The 15,246-nt window shown below is 39.9% G+C and overlaps 1 protein-coding gene across 1 annotated transcript in view; it reads left to right on the top strand.

Moving 5' to 3' along the window:
- Window positions 1–15,246, top strand: part of myom2b (myomesin 2b) — a 31,330-nt gene that overhangs the window by 4,302 nt on the left and 11,782 nt on the right. The window contains exons 3-26 of the mRNA XM_056380106.1: window positions 1,745–1,802; window positions 2,050–2,204; window positions 2,457–2,543; window positions 5,462–5,550; window positions 5,810–5,860; window positions 6,044–6,208; window positions 6,609–6,770; window positions 7,007–7,148; window positions 7,608–7,807; window positions 8,308–8,361; window positions 8,499–8,626; window positions 8,912–9,095; window positions 9,214–9,388; window positions 9,481–9,602; window positions 9,769–9,956; window positions 10,161–10,287; window positions 10,438–10,616; window positions 11,670–11,784; window positions 12,045–12,207; window positions 12,340–12,446; window positions 13,535–13,579; window positions 14,032–14,168; window positions 14,343–14,487; window positions 14,990–15,052. Coding sequence (XP_056236081.1) covers window positions 1,745–1,802; window positions 2,050–2,204; window positions 2,457–2,543; window positions 5,462–5,550; window positions 5,810–5,860; window positions 6,044–6,208; window positions 6,609–6,770; window positions 7,007–7,148; window positions 7,608–7,807; window positions 8,308–8,361; window positions 8,499–8,626; window positions 8,912–9,095; window positions 9,214–9,388; window positions 9,481–9,602; window positions 9,769–9,956; window positions 10,161–10,287; window positions 10,438–10,616; window positions 11,670–11,784; window positions 12,045–12,207; window positions 12,340–12,446; window positions 13,535–13,579; window positions 14,032–14,168; window positions 14,343–14,487; window positions 14,990–15,052 — 3,041 coding nt within the window. The remainder of the gene's footprint in view (window positions 1–1,744; window positions 1,803–2,049; window positions 2,205–2,456; window positions 2,544–5,461; window positions 5,551–5,809; window positions 5,861–6,043; window positions 6,209–6,608; window positions 6,771–7,006; window positions 7,149–7,607; window positions 7,808–8,307; window positions 8,362–8,498; window positions 8,627–8,911; window positions 9,096–9,213; window positions 9,389–9,480; window positions 9,603–9,768; window positions 9,957–10,160; window positions 10,288–10,437; window positions 10,617–11,669; window positions 11,785–12,044; window positions 12,208–12,339; window positions 12,447–13,534; window positions 13,580–14,031; window positions 14,169–14,342; window positions 14,488–14,989; window positions 15,053–15,246) is intronic.

Here is a 15,246-nt window from a genome sequence, read left to right on the forward strand (position 1 = left end):
TTCTTTTGGTCAAGAATGGCTTTGTGTTCTTCAATATGTAAAATTGCCCCTCCTTGCCTTGGTCTCATCACAGCATCAGATCATCACGAAAACTGCTGCACGAAAACACACACTTCCCGTCATTTTCTGGACCGCAGGACACGCTGTTCTCTTTTCTGGTTGCAGAAGTGGAATGACTACTGGCCTGAATGCTTCATGGACAACAGTAATGAAAGACACAGACTCAGAGCTTCCCACTACTGGCCGTATCTCTCCTGATGACAATCTCAAGCTCGCAGACAACCAGCCAGATGTCAGCTCTGGGGCAATCTCTCATGGGTTGGGCCTTCAGTGGCATAGTCTGCTGAATATGGGATTTGGCGATGCACAAAAAAGAACAGCTGTCAGTCACAATGGGTCATGACAAAAATGGCTCTCCAAATGGACAACAGTTGTTCTTGTTGTCTAGAAGGTTCTTGCAACTTACAAAGGCAGGTCATATGCCTTTGTAAGTTGAATATTTATTTTATATGAGACTACAATCTCTTGAACACCAAATGTTGCTTGAAAAAGCTTTTCGTTGTGGTGTTCACGGCTCTCTGATGTCAACCATATCTGCTGTGTAAGGTCAGGCTGAATCAGGGAGGCTGTTCTTTACTGTCCCTGCGAAAGTGTCCTGCATTCTTTACAACCAGGTTCACATTCTTTTTTTTAATTATTTTTTTGGGCCTTTTATGCCTTTATTGACAGTGCAGTAGAGAGAGACAGGAAATGGGGAGGCAGAGAGAAGGGGAATGACATGCAGCAAAGGGCTGTCCGATGCAGGACTCGAACCGGGGCCAACTGCAGCGAGGACCTGAGCCTCTACATATGGGGCGGATGCTCAACCAACTGAGCTACTCGACACATTCTCTTGTCTTATGCTGGTGTCAGGGCCTTTCTGTGTGGAGTTTGCCTGCTTTCCTCCCGCCTGTGTGGGTTCTTTCGCTTCCTCCCACAGTTAGCGCAGGTTAAGTTAATTGGCGAGACTAAACTGTCCGTAGGTGTGAATGTGCATGGTTATTTGTCTCCTATGTGTCACCCCTTTGATAGACTGGCGAGCCGTCAAGTGCATACCCCGCCTCTTGCTCAGTGTCAGCTGGGACTGGCACTAAGCGCTCCCCCACCGGAGCCCTCAAGGATAGGCGGTACAGCTGATAGATGGATGGATGGAATTCAGCATAAAACAGCCTCTAAACTTGTCAGAGTGCCACTTCCTAAGTCTTCGTGGGTGTGCGGTTGGGGTATAGCAGCCTATGTTATAGCAAGTATTAGCTGAGATTGGTTTAACTGCAAATTTCAGTGGAAGCTTTCAGCTTTCATGTTCCAAGTCTTTCATTAAACTATTTTCATGGTTATATAATTAGAAAGAAAATATGTGGTGTCACATTCTTGGCTCTGTCACTGGACACAGACAGCATACAGCCTGTTATTTGGACTAGCAGGCACCTGCATAACTGCTGCCCACATGCACCATACATCCTCAACAGCACAAGGCATTTTTCACACACATAGTTATCAATTTATTTTACCTACTGTAAAGGTTTTTTTGGGCAGAGATACACTCTTACATGAGGCTAATAAATGTTACATAGTCTTAGAGTATTTACATACTAAATAGGTACAAATTCAAAATCCCATAATTTCATGAATTTACTCAATTCTGAGCCTATGTACAAGGTAAAACATTATTTCTCTGAAACTGACTTACTGTCTTTTTTTTTAGCTCTGCGGCGATGGAAGAAAGATATGAGCACAAAACACATGCTCGCATCCAGGAAGTGGTAAGAATCAATAAAACACACGATCCAGACTTGCATATAAACATTGGATGAAATTTGTATGTCACTACAAGCTTTTATCAATGTAATGGTAGTTTCTGGTGTTTGTGGTAGGTGTTTATGATAAAACCACATTGATATTAATAATTAGAACAATAATAATGTAAGGCGATAAGCCAATACGGTGCGTGTGAGTACTGAGTATTATACTATGTTTAATATGAATTTGTATCCTTGATTACCTTTCTAGGTAAGGACAAAGATGTCGGACAAATATGTGCGTGAGGAGCCCATGATCAGGGGACCAAAGTTCCTGGTCAGACTCAGATCCCACACTGTGTTTGAAAACACTTCAGTCAAACTCTTTTGTACTGTTGAGGGCTTCCCCATGCCTATTGTAAAATGGTGAGTAAGAACTCAAGATTTAATGTTAAAATTAACAAGATACAGTATACCCTATGAATTAAAGGTTCCTTTTTTTTTGGCTAAATGTATCAAACATAACAGTAGCACAACCTTACAGTATTTCATGAAAGAAGTCTACTGTATCTTTTTTTCTTAGATATAATATTATTGATCGCAGTAGTGATGATAAGAACATTTTCTATTAGGGCTCCACATGTTTTGCTTTGATGCTGTAATTCTCCTCTATTTCAGGTATAAAGATGGTTTGATCCTGGACATGTCCTCTGGAAGGTACCTGGCTGAATCCATAGGTGGAATCCATTCTCTGGAGATCCTAAGGTAAAGTGAGTTCAAACACAGACTTTAAAATTATTTAACAGGTGTTCTGCCACTTGAGAAATAGCCTAGATTTTCATATTAAAGAGGAACTTATTTTACTCATGAGGGTCAGTTTATGTGTCAGAACAGGCAGAAAAGGTCTAATGATCCTTAAAGTTTGACTTGTAGTAGGGATTAAACATCAGGATATCTCAGCCTCTGCTCCACTGATTTTGACCATTCTTCTTTTTTTAACCTGTCACTTGGAAGGCCCTCCACTTATTGCATTTGCAATACTAAATCACTTGAGAAAACCCTAATTGTGTTTTGTGTTATACTGTGTGCACACCAGCTTTCAGGGAATATGTTACACATTTGTTTCAACTGCAGAGAGCAGTAACAGTTTGTGTGGTACAAGTGCACTACTAAAGGTAATGATGCACTGAGGAGAATAAAAAGAACACTACAGGCTGATGTAAACTATGCTGGTGTCTAAATATTTAAAACAATTTGCCAAATGTTAATGCATTAAATGTTTGTTGGGCTTTTAAGGATACAATTAATTTTTGTGAGAAACTACAGTTTGCTTGTGTGCAATGAAAATTCTACAACATGTTTTTAACTAATATTGTCCATTTACTCCTTTTACTCGGTTTGTAATTCATAATTTACAGCTACACATAACTTATTCATGATTCCTGCACACTTGGGCCTCCGACTGCCCAATTGTCTGGCTCAAGACTACGTCATGAACCATCAGAACCATCTCTCCTGCCAATCCCATCAGGATCTGCACACAAATTCAGACTAGAGTAATGACATCAGAGTCAGCTGACTGACTGTGTGGGTAGGCTGTGGTTACTGTATATGGGACAAGAGCATGTCCCGCTCTCCCTCAAGTCTTAGGAAGCTCAGCTGTTCAAGTGCTGACCTCAGTGCCACATGATACTCCAGGATTCTTTCAGTCATCACTCTTTCCTCGGATCCAATCACCTCTAGTTCCTTCTGTCTGTTACTTACATACAGCTGAACCCACAATGAAACTCACTTACTTCTTAAATATTTTAGGTTAATGCTCCTCAGCTCCATGAACCCCGTAAGAGGTTGGAATAGTCTGAAACAGTATTTTATCAGCCAAAAATTGTCTAAAACTTATATGCTTGGGGTGGTATTCAAGTTTTTCAAAAAAGCAGTTAGATCTTAAATAAATCTCTTTGAAATTATCAGCAGCTTGTGGAAACTTTAAGATAGACTCATGACAGAGAGAAACTGCAGAATCCCTCTCCCCGAGCGTGTCGATCTTGGATCCTTACACCATGACATTCCTGTGCACACCCTCACACACACAGCTGCACCGGTGCAACATTTCTGTGTATATGAAGTATTTCCTGAATGTTATTATGATTCAAAACAAGAATACATTTGCTACTGTCCCTCAGCTCCTCACTGTAGTCACTTCTGCAAATGATGTCAAAATCATCTCCTTATGATTACACCTGCCTATGCACTCTGCAGAGGTAGAAATGTCCCCATGTTAGATCATACTGGTGTAATATGAGGTTGTGGGAAAATTGGTGAGAGGAGCATCAGGGTAAGCAAGAGATTCAGGGAGGGAGAGAAAGATGAGGAGACTGGAGGATAAAGAGATAATGAAAGAAGGAAGAGATTAAACTCAAGAGGCTGAGGTTGTTCTTCAAACCATGAATGTGTGGCATATAATGAATGTGAGAAAGGAACGTGACTTTGGCTTCTGTAGCAGCGCTCATGTGCCTCTTAATCTAGCTTATACTTGACACAAGGGGTTAATGGCAGTCCTGTCATCCGTACCTATGACATAGGTTTTGATTTACAGTCCAGTGTCATATTTCACCCATGGATAGCACCACGAAGACCAATGGGGGACTACATGCATACTTGTAGAACTGCAGTTTTATCCAAGGAACTCCTATTTGGCCTTATCTCATTACCAAATAGGAGGTTACTGTGATAGAGGGGGGCAATCAGGGTGAGAGGCGCCAATGGTTTTGTTAGGTGTGTATTACTGAAGAGAAGATGAATGAACATTTCTTCAACTTGTTTAATGTTAAACTTACTTTTAACTTGTACTTTTAACGGCATCAGAAACTTGTAGGAGAAAACAGAGGAGGTCCAAACTGACTAGTTTTTCCATAACTGCTGTAGCCCCAAAGTGTGGTTACATGTGGCATGGCGATGGCAGCAACTGAATGTGCTTCTTCACTCCTTTGTGTAGAACTATAAATACACCTTCTGTCTTTATGTCTACATACAGTATGTCTGTCATCTTTTTGACTTTTCAAGCATCTGTGACATATATCCCTAGAGGGGACAGAAGCAACAACAACATTCCAATGCAAATATGACGCTCTAAATAAAGCAAGTTCCAAATCACAAAAGACATACAGTATTCCAATGCATTACATCCTGCAACTCATGGCATGCCTGTTGCAGCAGCAGATGTGATTTTAAAATACATTTTTTTGAGAAGAAGAAACTTATTGTTTCATATAGAATTAACTATCCAATTCCCTGTACCCGGGAAAAAACCAATACCTTCTCCGGATAACTGAACCCAGCAGGTTGCAGGTTCTACTGTATATGTGAACAGGGGCTTTGCTCGATCTCTGCTGTGCCCCCTCAGCTGCTTACTGTCCCTGGCAACATAATGCATAAATGTGGGAAATTATTGCTCATTTGGTGAATTAGTTTCATACACCTTGTAAAAGCAAACCCAAACTGGCATTACATCAGTAGGTGATGTAGCCCTATTAGAGCATATCCTCATGGATATACAGTAGCCTACATCTGGTATGCTGGCTATTTTCATTTCCAACCTTTTGATCAAAATACAATACAAACAAGAGTCTGTGAGAATCCTGATGGGTTTAATGACCTGGAATACCTAAATTGTGTTTTTATAGATGCTCAACTGATGATACAGCGCAGTACACCGCTGTTGCTGGTAACAACCATGGACAGGCTTCTTCTCAGGCCTCCATCATTGTTAAGCGTAAGTCCTTCTATCCAATTACCTGGGTCTAATGTTGTAGTGTGATGTTTTATGATCCAGTCAAACTACTTAACTAAACACGCATTTATTTCTGGACACATCACATTTATCTGAGGCCCTCAGATCTTTAACTGTACCTTTAGGCTGCCAGTCTTCCAGTACCACCATCTGTTACCATCTGTCTGCTTGTTCACTAGCTTTTTTTATTATTACAACTAGCTGCTGCTGATGATGGTATGTTTGCTTTTGAATCATGTAGGCCTCAAGGAGGAAGAAGAGTCCTGTCCATACGCATGGTTGCCTTTCACAGGTAAGCATCATGATTACCTCCATTTCCATCCAGGTGTGTCCAGAAATGTCAGAATCAGCACCACTGCTAAGCCTTACATTATTTATATCTTTTCAAAGTGATGCAACAAGCTGTTACTGTTATTACCTGTCCTATTTCCACCTCTCTCTTGTTCTCTGTTTCTTCCTTTCCCCTGTCTCTCAGCTGCCATGCTTCCCAAGATCCACTACACTAAAATCAAAATTACTTTTCTGGAGAAGTTTGGGCCAGTGTTTGCTTCCGAGGGAGAATCTGCCACTCTGTCTGCTACCATGACCCTGAACCCCAACCTGGCCAACCTGCAGCCTGAGGCACAGTGGTATAGAGATGGTAATTGTTATAAAGTAACATTTTATGATGAGGTAATTACCCTATAATTGCTAGTAATATATACTGGCTACCATGGCGACTACCCAATCCAGTCTAGTCGACATGCTGTGGACAAATGGGAAAATTTTACGGTTACTATTTTTACTGCAAATTAATTATGCTGAGAGTGGTTAAATGAGAAGCTTGATTTGCTATGCGTGTGCCTGTAGACATTACACAAACGTCCTATGAGGTATAAAAGAAATTTGTAAAAGATTAATCTTTCATATTCAAACTGACTATATGCAACCAGACCTTATGTGTAATTTACAGAAATATAGAGTTAGTTTTAGCAGCTTAGCACAGAGGTTTATAAGAATTATGTAATGACACTCAACTCAGGATCCTGTCTCATTTCTAGACACTCGTCTGTTTGATTCTAAGTGGGTGAAGATTGAAACTGGCAGAGGAGTCACCACCTTGAATCTTCCCAATCTCTACAAAGACGATGAAGGCCTCTACACACTCCGTATGGTCACTAAAGGAGGCACCGCAGAACACAGCGCATTTGTCTCTGTTGCAGGTGAGGTTTGCTAGATGACTGGGTAGTCTATGAGAAGTTGATATCTTTAAAGGAAATGATAAGCTTATGTCAAAAGAGTGGTTCAAATATGAACTCTGAAGCATACTGGGGTTTTTCTTTCATTGATTTGTTGTCTTTTGTGGATTTTACAGAACTCTGTTACTATACTTATTTAAAATATTACTTAAATATAACATGATTATAATAACAATGCCACCCTGTCACCTGCTGTGTAGATGGTCCTCCTCCAGTCCCTGCTGCACCTGGTGCTCCTATGGACCTTAAGATCCACGATGCCAATAGAGACTATGTCATTGTGTCATGGAAGCCTCCTAATACCACCACAGAGGGTCCAATCCTGGGATACTTTGTGGACAAGTAGGAGTTACTCATATAATCAACATAAATAGATAAACTGACCAACATAAAGACAAACTGATTACTGTAAATCATAATATAGAGTTTCCCTGACTATCTGTACAAATGATGGGATTACTGTTTCTAGTGATAGACAATCCATCCATTTTCATTATACTGCTACTCCCTCATTCCTCTTAAGATTTTCTCTGGGCATTTTACAGCTAAGCCAAATTTTGACTTATTTTGTCACTCACATTTTACCCTATCCAAACTTGAACACACTTGGATAATTAATGTACAGTACACAGGAGCCTAAACTGCATGAGCTCTGCTTGCCATCATTTTCATATCTTTTAAAAACAACAGTTCACTTTATTTCCTCATTTTTAATCAAAACCATTCATGCAACATGTTGTCTTCTCCTCTTCTGAACCCCTCTTCTCTTTTCTCCTTTTTGTTTTTAATCAAATTTTATAGATGTGAAGTTGGTACTGAAAACTGGACCCAATGCAATGACCACCCCATTAAGATCTGTAAATACCCAGTGTCTGGGCTGTTTGAAGGACACTCCTACTACTTCAGAGTCAGAGCTGTCAACTCCCATGGAATCAGCAAACCATCCCGCATGTCTGATCCTATCGCTGCCCTGGACCCCACTGAGTTTGAGAGGCTTCATGGTAAGTTTAACTGGATTCGTATCGAGAAATGTCATCCTTGCCTTTTATAATCCATCATTTGTAGACAAACGTAGATAAACGTATTCTGTTGTCAGTGACATGCCAAATGTCAGTGCTGTTTGTGGATGATGGCATGAATATAAAGTTGTTGTTTCTGACATTATATTAAAAATGTATGTTTTGCTATTTTCTTCCACTGACGTAACTCAGAGGTAGTTTATCATAAAGCCACTTCATGCATGTTTGTATCCACATATTATTCAAAACAAACACACTTTTTCTTTCGCTTTAATATGCTTTTCCAAGAGAAAAACAAACAAAAGTAAAATTTTTGACACACAGGAAATAATAGGTTCCTGTTACTCCAGTTATTTTATTGTGATATATGTTTTTGTTGTAAATTAACCCAGCTGATACAAATTCATATCTGAAATCTACGTGAAGTAACTTCAATATCAACTTGGAGCAGATTGATGATCATATCTTTTATTTTCCTGTAGCCAAAAAGCTTGGAGGAAAACTGGATGTTGTGTCTTACCATGATGAAGTTGAAGGTGAGTTTTCCAATTCCAGTTAAAACTAATCTAGATATATTACTAGATATGGATTCTAATGTTTAATGTATATATATATATATATATATATATATATAAATAATAATCCGTGTGTATATGTGTGTGTGTCTGTGTAGCTGAGGGAAAGCCTCCAGGTGTTCCATCAAGAATTCATGCCTCAGAGACAGACAGGACGTATGTAGTTCTGAGCTGGAAAGCTCCTGCATATTCCAGCAAGGCTCCCATGTGGTACTATATAGAAAAGGTAATAAATACTGTTTTACCACCACCACTGTCTTGACTGTTTGAAAACTACATTGTGAATACTACTTGTGCATCTCATTAGTAGTTTAAGTTCATGCTAAATGTGTGGTACTCCTCTCTCTCCTCAGAACAAATATAATAGACATAACCAGAAAACATTTTAAATGTTTACACTGTACTCAGTACCCTGCTGTATTTGGTCCAACAATATTAATTCAATCTCTAAAACTGAAAGAAACATTGTTGATCTTTTGTGTGAAACACCATAATTTGTCTGTCCCCACAGTCCATGGCAGACAGTGAAGCGTGGCAGCGTGTTAACACTCAGGTCCCTATTCGATCACCACGTTATGCCGTCTTTGACCTGGCAGAGGGCAAACACTACAAGTTCAGAGTTTTGTCTGCCAATATGTATGGAATCAGTGAGCCATCAGAGCCGACGGGACCTATTGAGACTCAGGAACTGAAAGGTCTGTGTCTGTCCATTTCACTCACTGCACAAGTGTAGATTCAGTCCATATTTTAAACATTTATCATTATTATTGCCACTGTAATGATCGTTCATTGTTATTTCTTTGCTGTCTTCAGGTGTGCCATCAGCTCCCGGTCAGGTGATTGCTACAACGGAAACAGACACCTCCGTCCTCATCCAGTGGGCTCCTCCAAAAGAACCCAACAATTTGATTGGCTACTACATTGACCAATGTGTGAAGGGGTCCAAAGACTGGACCTCGGCCAATCACAAGCCTCACAAGAGCACCAGGTATGTTTTTAGCCAAACAATAACACAATGTCGGAAATGTGTCTTACTTTGATTGTTGGTTATAGCGATACACATTTCTGTTTTTTTTCCAGGTTTGTGGTTAGTGGTCTGACCAAAGGAGAAACGTATGTGTTCCGTGTCCAGGCTATCAATGAGCTGGGGCTCAGTGATGAATCCCAGGAGTCTGCACCTCTGACTGTCAAGGCTTCCCTAAGTCAGTACTGGCATATTTTTGGTCACCATTACTGATTGATTGATGATGATGATAATGATGATTATCTGCTTTGTAACATCTCCCTGCTGGACTGTGATGATCATTTCGATGAATGCGAAGTAATCATTGTAATTATAAGTATTACAATTCAGTCCTTCCTCTACAGCCCACCCCTCTGCTCCTTACGACATCGCTTTGCTGAACTGTGACGGCCATTCAATGGTTCTGAACTGGCAGAAGCCTCTTCACTCTGGAGGAGCAAAGATCAAGGAGTATTATGTGGACAAAAGACGCAGTGGCACAACCATGTGGAGGGAGATTCATATCCCACCAGTCACAGAACGACTTTATAAGGTACAGCAATGTCTGTTATTAAACCTGCCTTAAAACATGAAAACAAACTGAAGAAGGGGGGTGACACTTTTAGCATAACCTGGATACAAGTACTTTGGTTGGTTGTTCTCTGTACACGGCAAAGCTGAAAGTCATGTACCTATTTTGTTTTAACTATGGTTTGGTTTGGTTTTCTTAGTAACCATGGTAACACTTTGTTGACAGGTGGAGGGCCTGACAGAGGGAGCAGTCTATCAGTTCCAGGTGTATGCAGCCAATCTGGCTGGCCTTGGACCAGCGTCCAAACATTCAGCAGACTTCACCTGTGAGGCCTGGACTATGCCAGAGCCTGGTCAGTAAATATCATCTGCTGACCAACTTGATCACCATCACTGACAAACTCTAAAACATGAAAGGGAAGGACGGGAATTAACACATGTACACAGGAGCACAAATGTAAATGCGTGTTTGTGTTTTTCCTCTTATTCTTTGTGTCCTTTAGGTCCTGCCTATGACCTGACTTTCTGTGAAGTGAGAGATAATTCTTTGGTGGTTGAGTGGCAGAAGCCTGTTTATTCTGGTTCTGGACCAATCACAGGCTATCACGTTGAGTATGCTAAGAAGGGCACTTCTGACTGGACCACATCCAATGAAAAAGCTGTCAGTCACCGCTTCCACAAGGTGAGAGCATTTCTAAAACTTCTCCTAAAGTCTCACTGTGTCTCTGTTTACTTCTAGTAATCCTAGTTTTCTTTTTTTCATTCATCAGACATTTGTTACAAAGTCTAAAAAATCTTATAGAACATCATGAAACAAATGACAGTACCTCTTACACAACAAAGAGCATATGACTTTATTTAACTTTGTAAATAACTTTACTTTATAACATATTATTGTAGAGAAATTGAATGCTAGTGTTTAATGTCAGCACTGCTGAAACAAAAACATATTACAACTACTTTGCGGTGCGCTCCTGATGCTATATTGTATGTTGTTAAATGTTAATAATATCTTGATCACAGTGCTCCTCTATTCTTTTGTTTACCTATGTAAAGATTTCTATTGGCTCCTGATAGCTACACTATTGTTTTCAAACGACCATACATTACATATACAGCCTTCTTTACCAGACTATAGTGCTTTATTCACCCTGTTGTACAATTGAGTAATACACCTACATTAAACTGTGTGACACTGACACCTAGTGGATAAAATATACAATTACTGGGTTAAGTATTAAACATAAATATTAAGAAGGTAGATGGATATTCTTGGTTTTAGAATGAAAAGTAGCAGCAAATGGGCAACTTATTTCACATGTGACACCGGCAACTCATTCAACAAATGAGAATTATATGCATTTCACTGACTACTGTAATGAAAAGAGTAATTAGTGCTCTAATAAAATGTGGGTTGCAAAAAGTGAATAAAAATAGGTTACGTAATTCATTAGCATAAACAAAAACTAATTATGGGTCTGGGTGCTAGTATAGGACAATACATTTTGCATTTATTAGCTTGAGTAGCTGCTGCTGTCGCTATCTCATCTGCCAAATAATAAAATGGGTTATTTACCTGCAACAGTGGACAGACGTCCTACTATCTTGTTAATGTCACAGTTACTGTACCTGGCAGACTTGCCCAAATTGACGATGAACACACCTGTGCAGCAATGTTCAGAACTCTCCTCCTCTTACCAACGGAGGCTTGTTTCCTTGTCTGTTTGTTTTCTAGGTAACAGGCCTGGAGGTGGGCACTAGCTATGTGTTGAGAGTGCGTGCAGTGAATGCTGCAGGAGTGGGTATGGCCTCAATGGCCTCTGATCCCGTGACTGCGAAGGCTGTGGCAGGTAACATTTAATCACAGACAGTGGGAGATTAACAAATTCAATGAATCAAATTTTTTAAAGACGGATCTCCAAATTATTCTTTGTATACTAAAATAATTGCACCATGGGTATGCTTTGTTGGAATTATTTACTCTTTTTGAAAGTGCTGGAGGCAAAATGAAAGGAGGTCGACAAATATAATACAATAGAATATAATGGATATAATAAAAGTGTTAGAATGATCACTTTATTGCTGTGTGTGCTTGTCTGTGCGATTAAAGGTGCCCAGGAGGTGTCCTGTGTGGTGGACGCGAAGTCAGGTGACATTGTTATGTCATTCGAGTCCTGCCAAATGAGCGAGAGCTCTCAGTTCGTCTGGAAAAAAGATTATAAAGAAATCACAGATTTCTCCAAAGGAGTGGTGATTAAGACTGAGGGCAGCCAGTAAGACCACAGACACATACACACCTGCACACATATTGGTCGGATGCTGTAAAATATGCACTTTGAAATCTAATATGTGCAACATCTTTCTGTCTTTGTCTATCTGTGTCTCACTCATGTTCTGCGTTGTAGTTCTAAGCTTATCTTCAAGAACGCAGATAAAGAGGACTTTGGGACATACTCTGTTTCTGTCACCAACACAGAGGGAGTTTCATCCAGCTATAAAATCTCTGCTGAAGGTAGGACTTACCCGTCACTGTGCACGTCTGGCCCCACAAAAGTCTGGCTTTCGAATTGTACAGAAATCTAACAGCAATTAAAAATTCTATCTGCAACCTGAGCTGTTGAAATCTATTCTGTTATTTACAGCCTAGACTGACTATTATATATTCCTTTTGACACATTAAATTGTCGCAATCATTATCTTCATTACGTTAAATTCCATTAAACATTTGTTTCCTCCATCTGTTAAAGTAGTGCCTGCAAATATCTTTCATGCCTTGAACATGAAATTTTGAACAGCGGTACAGGAGCATCATGTTCCAACATCCACCAACAAGAACATCAAAAGTACAGACTTAAGCAAAATTAAAAAGGAAACTACATGTAGAGGAACTGAGGCATTGTGCAGGTGGAAACAAGGATGAAAGCAAATAGGCCCTGCCTAAAAACGATCACACTGGCATGTAGGCCAGTAACAAACAATTTCATTACACGTCTGATGAATACTAGTAGAGCACATTGCTCACATTATTTCTCCAAGCTTGGGGCAGTATGTGTGTTTTAAAACCACATCTTCATGGAAAAGGGCCTTCTGTCAGACTGTTTCACAATATTTTTCCTGCTATTGCACCATTACGCTACAAGGCTATAATATGTCATTCTGTGTGCCTTACACTGATTGCTTCCCATTTGGCCTACAGTTTTTTCAGCCCAACTCACAATAATTTCAAAACTTTTAGTACACAAGGTTTCATTTATTTTCTTTATACCACAGGTACAAGGGAAGCCTCCAATTATTTAATACACTAACTCCGAATGCAGTTTGTCAGAGGAATTTCAGAGTGGGCCTTTGGGTGTAGTTCTAGGCTTTTAAAAATACTTAACCATAATGCATTGTCTTCCCTGTGGCTACATCTTTAAGTGTTTGTGCATTTATCTGCCTCTGCCTATTAAACACAATTACAGTAATGACTTCTCCAACTCCAAACTTGGTACTTGAAGAACCCTTCAAAGTGCATGCTAAAATTACATCCATGTATAAAGTGTAAACTTGTTTGTGCCCACAGCCGAATGACATGAATAACTTGTTACTTTTATGTTTCAGAGTTGGCAAAGATGCTGGCACTCAGCTATGATATCAGACACCCAAGTAGGTACCTCTAGCTGACTCTGTCGATCCCTCATAATCTCTCTCTTTGTCCCTTTTAATCTCTCTCCACTTACACTTTTTTCTCTGCTGGTTCTTTAATCTGTTTTACCCACTTTCTATTTCTCTGTTTCTACCTTTCATGCTTTCAGTTTGCTTTGTTCTGACTTGCTTTGAACCTTTCAGATTTCTTTCTTCTTTTAGGAGTATATTTCTCTTTTTATTCGATCCAAAAAAAGTCTTACCTGCTTTTGCATCACCTGCCTTACCACTATTCACCTACTCTGTCTGTTGCTTCCCAACTGACTCCTCTCCTTTCCTCTCCTCTCCTCTCCTCTCCTCTCCTCTCCTCTATTACTAAGTAATAACAGTTTGTTTAAGTTATGATTAAGTAAGTGCAATAATGTTCTTTCACCCGTGACCGTCCTTTTTTTCTCTCCTCTTCCCTCCTCCAGTCATCCCGCTGAAGTCAGAGCTGGCCTATAAGATTTTGGAGAGAGGAAGAATGAGGTTCTGGCTGCAAGCTGAAGAGATTTCTTCCAATGTCACCTACAAATTCTTTGCCAACGACAAGGAACTGTCTGGGGCTGATGTAAGATACACTGTATTTTTAAAAACTGACATAGTTAGGGAGAGATGGAAAATTTGTTTGTCTGTCATGTTGCAATATTAAAGCCACAATCACAGTAAAAGTATCCATATTCATGAAGTCTGTCCGTGAGTGCATTATGGCCTTTTTACAAAAAACAACTCTATTTTTCTGCAGCCCAACAAGATGGGTCATGACGTCTCTACAGGTATCATTGAGTTCATCATGGACCATTTCACAGAGGAGAATGAGGGAACATTTACCTGCCAGATCACAGATGGAGGAGGCAAAGGACAGAGCTCACTGGTTCTGATTGGAGATGGTAAGAGAGGCTGGGTCTGATTTCTCACTGTCAGCATCTCTGCTGTCTTTCTAACCCTGTCAAACCAAGTACAAACAGAATGGACTAAAATCCATTACCCAAAGAAATAACACTGAACTGCAAAAGTAACAAGAATGCAAATGCATATACAAATAAGTAAACACAGCCTATTCAGATCTACAGTGTGTGTGTGTGTGTGTGTGTGTGTGTGTGTGTGTGTGTGTGTGTGTGTGTGTGTGTGTGTGTTTGGCGACATACCTTCTACATCCCTGGCATTAGAAAGTAATTTTGTGGTAATGTATTCAGTTTAAAACAGTAACTATGTATGAAGGACGCTCTGTTTCTGATTCAAATAAAGATGCTTTATTTCATAAATTATGATTCCACCCTCATACAGGAGGCCATTAGCTAGGTAATCCTCTGAAGGAATCTATAGCAACTACTGGCAACACTTTGATCTTTTAATTATTCTCTGTTTATGTGTGTCTGTATGTGCACACAGGTTTCAAGGCAGCTTTGGCTGAGGCTGAGTACCAGAGGAGAGAGTACATCAGAGTCAAGGAGGGTAAGAAACAAAACATCACTCACTTTAAGGCTTGTATGAGTTCTACTCTACTTGGTCTGAGACCAGCACACCATTGCCTGGAAGACATCTAATCTAATCAGTGAAAACGCAGGAAAGAAGTGAACCAACATTACTTAAATATGGATCCAATTTGAATGGGTCAGTACATGCAGCACAAAATAATTCCCAAATTT

This window comes from Seriola aureovittata, chromosome 1 (genome assembly GCF_021018895.1).
Source record: "Seriola aureovittata isolate HTS-2021-v1 ecotype China chromosome 1, ASM2101889v1, whole genome shotgun sequence".
NCBI lineage: Eukaryota > Metazoa > Chordata > Actinopteri > Carangiformes > Carangidae > Seriola > Seriola aureovittata.